General features: G+C 46.8%; 4 protein-coding genes across 4 annotated transcripts; 2 read left to right on the plus strand and 2 right to left on the minus strand.

Annotated features, from left to right (window-relative positions):
- Nucleotides 1-339: 339 nt before the first annotated feature.
- On the minus strand, nucleotides 340-1,862 carry N7520_005353 (glycoside hydrolase family 5 protein; the record flags this gene model as incomplete). The annotated part of the gene is made up of 7 exons (XM_057139287.1): nucleotides 340-487; nucleotides 560-634; nucleotides 700-1,016; nucleotides 1,078-1,129; nucleotides 1,177-1,537; nucleotides 1,611-1,625; nucleotides 1,685-1,862. 7 exons carry the CDS (start codon nucleotides 1,860-1,862, stop codon nucleotides 340-342), a joined length of 1,146 nt encoding a protein of 381 aa, XP_056997494.1.
- Nucleotides 1,863-5,337: 3,475 nt separating this feature from the next.
- On the plus strand, nucleotides 5,338-6,760 carry N7520_005354 (uncharacterized protein; the record flags this gene model as incomplete). Its single annotated transcript, XM_057139288.1, has 5 exons — nucleotides 5,338-5,493; nucleotides 5,548-5,652; nucleotides 5,707-6,116; nucleotides 6,171-6,238; nucleotides 6,300-6,760. The coding sequence occupies 5 exons, from the start codon at nucleotides 5,338-5,340 to the stop codon at nucleotides 6,758-6,760; spliced, it is 1,200 nt and encodes a 399-aa protein (XP_056997495.1).
- Nucleotides 6,761-7,563: 803 nt separating this feature from the next.
- N7520_005355 (uncharacterized protein) lies at nucleotides 7,564-8,598 on the minus strand (the record flags this gene model as incomplete). The annotated part of the gene is made up of 1 exon (XM_057139289.1): nucleotides 7,564-8,598. One exon carries the CDS (start codon nucleotides 8,596-8,598, stop codon nucleotides 7,564-7,566), a length of 1,035 nt encoding a protein of 344 aa, XP_056997496.1.
- Nucleotides 8,599-9,420: 822 nt separating this feature from the next.
- Nucleotides 9,421-10,509, plus strand: N7520_005356 (uncharacterized protein; the record flags this gene model as incomplete). The annotated part of the gene is made up of 2 exons (XM_057139290.1): nucleotides 9,421-9,683; nucleotides 9,780-10,509. 2 exons carry the CDS (start codon nucleotides 9,421-9,423, stop codon nucleotides 10,507-10,509), a joined length of 993 nt encoding a protein of 330 aa, XP_056997497.1.
- Nucleotides 10,510-10,527: the final 18 nt, after the last annotated feature.

Below are 10,527 nucleotides of genomic sequence, written 5' to 3' on the forward strand. Positions count from 1 at the left end.
AGTTCTTACGGGCCTACCGAAGTCCAGTCCCCTGGGGGTATCCTGCTACGCTGGAGATATGAGTAAGGGATGTGAGATAGGATTGATATAGGTAAAATGATATTCAGACTAATCACTAGTCCTCCTAGGAGGTTCAAGCTCCTCAGAGGGGTCCCTTCGTGCATATGCGTATACAAGCAGGTAAGCGAAGCGATGTATTGACAGGCGGCCCTAGTATCTCATAGGCACCCCTTACACATTCCCTTATACCTCATTGTATGGTTGGCGTAAAGGGTGATTCGGTGATACATATACAGTGGGAACCGAACCCGACATCTCGCCAGATTCTGCGTCGGTGGATCAAAACATTCCAGCGACGCAGCTTGACAAGATTCCTGTGTCTGTCCAGACTCCATTCGAATAAGTGGGAGTCAAGGAGAGAGCGTAGCTAGTCGCGAAAGAACCAGCTGCCCATCCGATCCATCCCAAATAGACATCAGAATTCGAGCTGTTCGGCCAGAAAAGGTTGGTTAGATAGGAATGATCTTGGTAGTCAATTTGAATGTTCGATCGGACTTACTTCATCCAGTCCAACTCAGCACAAAGATCTGTGTAGCAAGAAGAAGTGCTTCCGCCGCCAGTTTCAGTCAGGAAGCTGGTACGTATGGTATTAGCATTGATAATAGATCATCTCGAAGACTAGTTGTGGGTGGGACATACGCTTGTCGCCCATTGCTGCGCAGCCAAGTTGCCAGCGTGTTGAGGTTATCGACTCCATTGGTAGTGCAGGTAGTGCTAGTACCGCTTCCGTCTGAATCGAGATACTGATGTACGTCAAAGATCAAATTCGTAGTACTGCCATCGGGATTTGTCACGGCACTAAGGGCCGAAGCAGATCCATCGGAGATGAAGCCGCCGACAGATGTATAGTCGGTACCTGGGAGCAAAATCATTTGGGACGTTGCACCAGCATTGCGGATCGACGTGACAGCCTCTTGAGTGCTAGTCGCCCATTCTGTGATGTCAAGGTCGTGAGGCTGTGGAGGCATGAGATTTAGAGTCATGGCTGGCTTTAGTTTTTCACTCCGGTCTGCTCACCTCATTCATCACCCCGAATATAACCTTCGATGTCGACGCATATTTTGCTGCTCTATAACAATGTCAGGCAAGCTTTCAAGCAGTAAGAAGTCCTCTTACAGCTGCCACCACACGCTAGCGAGTTGATCACTAGTTACTGCACCACTTGACTGCCCTACAATCTCATTATTCCAACGAGCATAGTTGTGAATGTCGATGACACAATAGGCTCCTGTGGTCAAGCAAGCCTGCACCAGCTGATCATAGATACCAGAATTTGTCGAATCTAAGTTGCCTCCAAGGTTGTTATTGACCAAGTACTGCCAGCATACTGGAAGACGATAGACATTGAGCCCATATTTGGTGGTAAAATGGCTCATCTGCCCCGCCCCATCAGCCCCTCCCTGAGAAAGGAGCGGCGGCATCACCTCGGAGGCAGTGTATACCCCATCTGTATTTCCGCAGCCGAAGTCAAATCCAGCTATAGTATCCAGGACAGTTTCAGATATGGTACCGACAGTGAAACTTGCAACAATCAATTTGGAAAGTCTTACCAATATTCACGCCAGCTATATACAATACTTGTCAGAGGCAGGAAATAGTCATTAATCATCAAGGACAAGCATACCTAACCAGACATTGGCAACAGCCTTCTGGGCTAGGATTGCAATTGCAAGCAGCCTCACGAGCATGGTATCGAAGAATGGCAGTGTTTGCTCTTGATTTTGTTTGTTGGCTATCTGAGAAATGAGAATATTATATTTGGAGGCTTCTCCATGCATGTCCACCTTATATAGCTTACCCATGAAAGCCCAAAAGTGTAATTTGATTCGAAGTGAACAGAAATGCACACTGCCACGTCGGAATTTCATCGGAGGGATAGCCCGATGTGCCACGGAGATACTCTCTCGCCAATTTGAGCGAATTGAATCCAAATCTAATTGATGGCAATTATATAAAACTAATAACTCGTTACTCCCAGGATCCGTGAGTTCCCCGTCTCTCCTGTCGATTTTATTATTATAAATTATCATCAGGTATATACTCATCGCAGATGTGCTAAGTAATGAAAACTCTACATTGAAGCCTATAAGCCAAAATCCTGGGGTAGCGGGCAACAAAACTAGACTGTGCCTATTAAAAATCTCAATATTGCATGCAGTAACATAGTTGGTCAAAACACCAGCGGCAGGGCGTATTTCTTCACGAACCTTAATGATCAAATCTCGCTCGAATTACTTCAAACGTTTTAGCGCGCGGGGAACTTTTAGTACATGCCATTGCGATATTATAATTCACTCCATGGTTAAACGCGTGTATTAGAGGTCTACCAGATCTCAGAATGATTGATATTGCATGGTCCACTGCCGTTCAATCTAGATATTTCATAATATGGTTCCTCCATCTTGTCTTGATTATTTGTTGGTCGTTGTGACGCAACTCCGTTTTCGAGGCGAAATGCCGTTCCAAATCTGGTAAAGCTCAGAATGAAGGCGGCTGTTCATGTTCATGAGGTTACCTATCTCCTTGGAGAGAGCGGAAATAGGCGGTTCTAATCTCCGATCTTGCAGGAAAACAATTCAAAACATTAGATACAAACAAGGAAATAAAATCTGTATACTCTTCTGAAACATAAACAGACATACGCTCGGCTGGTCTAACCCAATGAAGCCTGGGTAAGGACTTACAAATTCCACCCCCTTTTGTTACATCGGGGATATAGCGGAAATTGCGAGCGGTTGTTAGTCGGGATGTACATGACAAATGTTGCCTCCGTGGACTTTCCGAATGAGATCAAGGTTCCTTGGTTTTTGGTTGCAATTGAAATGACTGGAAATAAATCGCCTTGAGCCTGAATCACAGCGTTGTGTTTTGATCTACGCTTTCTCATAGACGTGATCTCCGTTGGACGATAGCGGAAGAATCTCCATACAAAAAGCCCTAAAATTGTTTTCGAGGAAAAACACCACTTCATTATGATTCCGAAGGGTTAGACGTAATAAAAACAAATTTTCGAAGCGACTCCGCATTGTTTTCTGCAATACCGTTGGGATTGCCGGCATTCCTTCAACGATGGTGCTTCCATAAACTTGACGTCAATGTCCTAGCACAGTCGCAGGAGGTTTTTTTGTTGAATTATCAGTAACTGCAGTGAATTGTCGCTCAAGAAGAGATTAGTTGAGACTGGTTCCAACATGACTCACATTGGGCAAGCTTTTTCACGATTGTCTTTCAACATTTGGTGAGAACAGACAGGGCTGAGGCGATGGAAAAGAAGCAGATGGGTGAAAAGGCAAGCTGAAAAGTCTATAAATACCGCCTGCTATCCCAGTCCTCTGCCATACGGAATCACTGCCGGATTTTGTCACATTGGGAACCTCTGAAATCAAGAAGATATCATATGCTATCCCACCAGCAGACCCCCGATAAGTTCTTTCTCCTTTGATTCTCTGAACCCTTTCCGGCACTGACAGACGCAGATCACATCGAGATCATTCAAGCCAGGCAGCCCTTATCAGGCGATTAATGCATTGCTTCTCTGTTCCAACTCATACCAGCTAGCCAAGTAGAAGGCAAAGCCACCGTCCGGTCTTTGACTCAAAGATCTCTCTCGTGCCCGTAGGTCTCAAGGGAATTTGGCCATCGGAGCCCGAATGATAATACCCATTAGCTTCTTTGGTCGTTTGAATGTAAGCGACCCTACCGGTGTGGGGACAAATGGAACTCTTATTCCATCTGTAGTCGCGGAGATAATTCTTAGGAAGATGTCACAATTGATTGCATATGTAGCGTGAAAGTGGCGGAGGACGGAACACCGCGGGAGAAACACCGAGATCTCTTATTGGTCTTCAATTCCAATCCTCACTTGCTTGACGTGCGCCAACCGGCCGCTCAAGTGACTTGTTGAGATTTAAGATTTCCGCACACCATACTGTCAGATGGATGTTGTGCTCTGCTCTTAACATGTTCGATGGGCTTTGCAGAGCTAGATTTTGTCTTCCTACTGCTCTGCTGACGAGATAGACACTATTGATTAGTCTAGGTTTGATCTTTCGCAGATTAGTGTTCGCTGATATATCGGGGAGCGAGAGGAGGTACGATTTGCGAGTAGGTGCACCCTTGATGAAGTGGATAACTCAATCGGTCATGTCCCAACGTCTCATCATTCTCTGGGAGTATAATGGGCCTGTTCTGCGAAAATGGCGGTCCGTATATCTGCCGGAGATGACGAAAGCATCTCAAAGAGATGCAAAGCTTCAGACGATCGAGAGCATCTAATGAGGGGAAATTAATCACTTGCATCTTTCGGTTCTTCCGGGTATGGGGATTCCCCACTGGGTTTTCCCTGAGCGCGAATGGCACCTTAATCTTTCTTTATCATTGCGCTTACTTTGTTATCTGTTATCGATGTATCGCATCCTCACAATATTCACTAACGTTTCCTTCTTTCACTAAAGTCAATATGCCCCACATAGTTCAGGGACTCCACGTGTCATGTACTCCGTAGGTCTCGCGGAATAGTCTTGCACGTGGATCATCTGGATTTATTGAACTTTATCTAAACTAATGCTATGGGGTCTTTGAACCGTATAGTCAGTTTGTTTGCTAGACTAGAGCCCCCTGCCATTACAGCTGAAATCTGAAGCCAATTCACCTCTAATCACACCTTGGTCTCGCCCGTACAATTACTGGCGGAATCTGTTCCCTCAGTTGAGCTTTAATTTGCTCGGGGCCCACTGCCATGGTAATAGTGCCAAAATCTGTTGTTTGGATCAATACGGAACGAGCGAGAACACAAAACATTGTGTATTGTGGAGTGTGAAGAAAAAAGGAGAGGTGGCACCTAAGAGGGTAAGCCCCTTAGTCCTAAATCGGACTAGTTTAGAAACCGCTTCGAACCTCCAATTTCCCGCTGTGGGGATCGAGTTCCACGCTAAGGTGCATTGGGCGTAATGTATGGCGCAGTCCTCGTAGGCGAATATTCCCTGGCTACCATTTGCCAGAGTGGTCCAAAGGTCCGCGAGACCTCCCGAAATACCGAACGATCCCCACGCCGGCATTCTGCGGCGATCTCACGTCCTTTGCGGCTCACGCCGTTTGCTAACGAGAGTTAGCTCTGTCAATCATTGCCGTTCGCTGGTGGCAAGCGAGTTCTAGCGCATTGAAATTATCCCTGACGGAACAAGTGTTCTAGATCTCCGCTCTGGTCACCCTCAAAGTTTTTTCTGGATTTGAAATCAACGCCGAATCCTTCCGCCACATGTCCCCCTAACCTTCAGGATGAGTAGCGATGAAGATCAACAAAACCTAGCGATCAAGGTCGTTGCGGCCCTTTTCATGTCGATAGCATGTGTGGCCGTGATGCTCCGGTGTTATGTCCGTGGCTGGCTGGTGAAGGCGTTCGGATGGGATGATGCCGCGATGGTGGTGGCTATGGTAACTTGCCCCATTCTGATTGCCTTGAAATCCGGCCTACTGACTGTCGGGTAGTGCTTTTATGCAATGTTCTCCGGGTGCATGATCGGAGCGTCGTTACATGGCAATGGGAGACACTGGTATAGTCTGGAACCAGAGGAGCGAGTGGTCGCGATGAAGGTACGATGAACCCCCTTAATTTTCCTGATAACCCCTGCTGATTTGTTCTAATAGTACTGGTGGTTATGCGAAGTTGCGTTCTCTCTCGCATCCATTTTCTGCAAGATTTCAATCTGCATGTTCCTCATGCGAATCTGTGTCAAGAAGACCCACATGTGGATTCTCTACAATGTCATGGGCGCAACAGTCCTTGCTGGCTTGGTGTTCTTTCTCCTAATGATCTTTCAATGCAAGCCATTGCAGTTTTTCTGGACTCGCATGGCACATCATCCCGTTGTGAACATTGAAGGCGAAGGCCACTGTCTCAATATGGAAATTATCGTGGCCATGTCATACGTTTACAGTGCTTTTGCCGCAATGTGCGACTTCACTGTGGGTATTTTACCAATCTTTGTTGTGCACAATCTACAGATGAAACGCCGGACAAGATTGGTGGTCATTGGAATCTTGAGCATGGCTTGCATGTATGTGACTGCAGCCTTGTGAGTTGGGGAATCTACAGCTGACCTCTTCTGCAGTGCATCCTCTGCCGTGATCGTCCGTATCCCATTTTTATGGACCTTTGAGGATTTAGACGACTTTTTGTGTACGTTCATATTTCACCAATTTCCGGATCCTTAGCCTCAGGAAGTACTGACTCGCAGAAGATATGACCGTCCAAATTGCCATTTGGTCGAATCTCGAGATCGGTCTCGGCATTACTGCTGGCAGTCTCGCAACCCTCCGTCCCCTGGTTCGCCAGTGGCTCGGTTCGCGCGCAGGTCGATCGTATTCTGGATTCCCTAAAGGATCCTATGGGCGCTACGCTGGTGCCAGTGGGCAAAAGGGGGTGTCTTTGGGGTCGATAAATAGAAATAACCGGAACGACTTGAGACCAGATAAACTGGCTGTCATGGTGACAAATATCGAAAGCCAGAGAGACGTTGAAAGTACATGGCCACGTTCATCCAGCCTGAGCAGTAGCGAGGAAAGATTGACCATGCAGCATCCCACACATCCAGGGAAAATAGAAGTGGATGTCCACCAGACATTCGAGGTTACACGAACGGTAGCCGATGGCAATGACGTGGGAGGATCATCTCGTCAGATCGCGAGAGAGCATGTATAACAATTAGATCAGAACTTACTAGTAAGAAATCAATCACAAGTTCATTTGGTTTTAGTTTCTTTCAGAAGATTTAGGATTCAATAAGGAGTTCTGGGCTTAAATAGCTACTATAAAAGCGAAGAACATATCGTCGGTTCCTGTAGCACGTCTGGCATAAGTCGAGTAGACCCTGATACCCAGAGAGCCCAGAGCCGGAAACATCGCAAATGATAGGATGATCGTAATCAGACTACTGTCATTCGTGTCATTATCCACTGTCGGGCGGGTGTTATGCCCAGCGGCCTCAAAGGAAATGCAACCGCTATGGCCGACAACGCCGCAGGTCGATGCCAGAATCATTCAGTAAGCGTCGGGACATGTCCTGGCTTATATCCAGAAAAGAGAAATATGTTTAACTGAAAGAGAATGATAGAATTTCTGAGTACAAGAGCTGACTAGATGCAATACTGGGCCTGAGGCTGACCATCTCTAAAATACTTTGGATTCGTGAGTTTATGCTGACGGATACACACGGGTTGTGGCGGGGATCGCTGTATCTTGTTCTGTATTGTTTTATCTGATTGGTCTTCTTTGCTGTGGTGGCGCTGGGTTGGTGCATTGAGGCTACTTTGCCCCATATTTCAGTACGTGGCGTTGGCCATCCCCATTCCATACTTTATTCAGGTCTTTGATTTCGTACTCGTGATTTATGCAAATATATATGTATTAACCCTGTTAGATGGAACACTATGACTCCCTGAGAGAAGGTTATGCTTATTCACTCTTCCTTTAATAAATGTTATATCTTCGCTATATATTTCTTTTTAACTTTCCATAAACGGCATATATTGACGTATCTTGCCCTGGCGAATAGCTTCTTCTCTCGAATTTGTATCAAGGATTCGTTTTGAGAAAAACGCTCTGGCACTGGCCCAGTCATTTGTCTTATGCGCCATTTGGACCGCGTCTCGCGATTGCAACATAAAGTCCATGATCCTAGGCGCCTGGCGATCGGCGAACCAGTGGTCAGAAAAACGGCCATAGAGGTTAAACTTGCGAAGCCAGCTGTTGTACGAAGGGTACGGATAGTGCAATATCATCGCCTCTTCACCTGACGGTGCGAGGGCACGGCCAGCGTAGCCGGAGAAAGAGTGAGGTCCTCTTGGTTCAACACCCGGTCCGAGGCGGACTGCGCTCTTGCCGTTGCCATAGGCGATAAAGTTGGCGTTACGATCCACCCCGTTCACCCAAAAATACACGCAGTCTTTGAAGGGATCGGAGGTCTCGAAGTCGACTGGGAGCGCCTCGTGATTGGTGAAGGTCACGAGGCCCACATCATTGTCTCTCGCCCAGGAGCGCGACTCGACTAAAGTCCCAAAGAGCAGCTCATCCAGGTCAATATGAATGAGCCATGTATAGCCACGTTCCATCAGATAAGCGATTGCATGCCTCATATTGGCCATCTGGCGCTTAATGAGGCGGCTTTCTGGCGTCATATTAGACTCGACTTGTGATCCATCGAAAAGTGTGACGGGTTTATCCCCACAAAGCTGCTCAAACAACGGCCGCTCATCTGGATCGTCCATATAAATCACTACATGCTGCACCCAGCGGAGGTGGTAGTCAAGCCAGACTGGAAGCGTTGGCCCGGGACGAAGGATTGTGGTGGCTATTGCCAAGGAAACATCAGCTCTTATACTTCCTACGTCGTCTGTCTGGTAATCTGAGGCAAGTGTGTAGGAATGATTCTGGCTCAGTGAATTCCCATGGCATAGCTCTGAGATGAATACAAGCCAGAGCACATTTAAAGCCAGCACTCGAGAAAATGCGTTGAACAAATTGTACAACTTATGAGACATCCCGAGGAGAATGCAGAATTGGACGGAGGTGTGATGTGAGATAACAAGTCTGTTGAAGGAGCCGTATCACCAGTATCCACATTAAACCCATGGACAAAAATTTTCCAGTTCATTGGGCTTATGCCGAAGTCTAATTGGGTTAACGGAACGGAACGGGAAAAGGTGGCGGCGGGCGCAGCAACAATCTCGTGGGGAGTTTGGCAGACAAAGCCAGTATCCAAGGCTCAGAAGTCGGACCCTAGTATTATTCATAATATTGTGGGTAATAATGCATATTTATCTACTGTGGATGCCTTCAGCCTTGAAAATTGTTGATAATTGTTAGCCCCACTAATTCAACGGAAGCGAGCTCTCTGCCGTGTTTGGGCACCCTGAGTCTCTGACAACCCGCTTCATTTACATGTGTCGAGTACATTAGATTCAAATTACTAAGTATATCGGATAAAATCCAAATCCTCGACACTCGGATTGAGGCAAAAGTAGAAAATGAAAAATCAAAACAGCGGTCGCTGCACAGAACATCATCTTCATTTCTCACAGTGCACTTACACTAATTGCCTCACATTGCGCCCCTCATCTATAACTTTATCCGCTTCCGCCCTTCAATGTTCCAACTTTCCTTTCTTTTTCACCGAATTTACTTAATTGGTGCAGTCCCAAAAATGATTACTACGAAAACCTGTCAGCGAAAATGAACCAAATGTCTCAGTCCCGTTGAAGGACAGAAAACCCACCGGTTTCAGAATAACCCGTGCTTGTGCAGTGCCGTGTTCCGGGTCTCCGGCTCTTTTCCCCCCAAATCAGCCGAACTTCTCTCTACCAATGGATTACGAAGCAATAACAGGGAAATTGACACAATGCCTCTACAAAGCTACGATTGGCACTATTCAAGTCGATATTCGCGCTTCCGGCTTTGGAGCAAGTTCTCCATGGCAACTATTCACCGACAAGAGATCACCTGATAAGGACATTCATCTCCGAAATGGTGTCATCAATTGTGCCCTGCACCCGTTATTGACTTCCCAAAGCGGAAAAATTAACTGCCTATCACAATCCATCCATAAGGCTGTGTTATGGAAGAAGAGGTATGTTTAAGGCTTCGTCTGCACTCCCCAGTTCCCAGCCCAACAGAGAATATTTAAAAGAGTATACACTCATTTCACAAAAACATTACGCGATAGATGCTGGGATGAATTCCACCAAATCACAGAAAATGACCAAGTCTGCCTTGACAGGGTGATCGTCAACGTTTATCTCCCCCATCTCTATAGCGCATGCGCCATAGTAGCGCCTGAGTCTGGCCCGGCCCATCAGGGTGATCATTCCCTTATCGATAGTGTAGCTACTTCAGCCAACAAGAAGACAGTAGACCTCGCTGCTGGCGCCGCTCATCAGGAACTACAAGTTCTGGACTCTGTGATCTCCCTTCTTCAAAATCACTTTCAATTTTGCAAATCCGTCTACCTCGTTCTCAAAACAGACCTAGATCCTACTATGGAGATTGTGGCTCCGCTCACCGATGATGATGACGCGAGAAACGCTAGTATCTCGAATAACGAGATTCCTACTAGCGTGACCAATTTCCTTGAAGACAAATTATTACCGCGCACCGACGACTTATATCGTATAATGATACAGCAGCGGCTGTCATTAAAGGCGGACGACCGCGGGGAAGGCCTTCACTTCTTGCCGTCGTTGCGTGCATTCACGCCATTTGAGGAAAAGGCGAGGATGCGAGGAGAGGTTATACGAGAAGGGGACTGGGATCGAAACCGAGATGCGGAGATTGCCGTCTGGCGGGCTATGGACGATCTGTATTCTGCGGAGACTGATCGCGAGGGCACTAGAGGATATTGGGTCAAGACAGATGTATTCGATATGTTTCCATGGAAAGGAATGAAATTTGTCTAGCTGGAAAAACAGATACGA

The sequence above is a fragment of the Penicillium odoratum genome, assembly GCF_028828045.1.
Source record: "Penicillium odoratum strain IBT 22623 chromosome Unknown utg000004l_segment0_segment0, whole genome shotgun sequence".
In the NCBI taxonomy this organism is placed as follows: Eukaryota; Fungi; Ascomycota; class Eurotiomycetes; order Eurotiales; family Aspergillaceae; genus Penicillium; species Penicillium odoratum.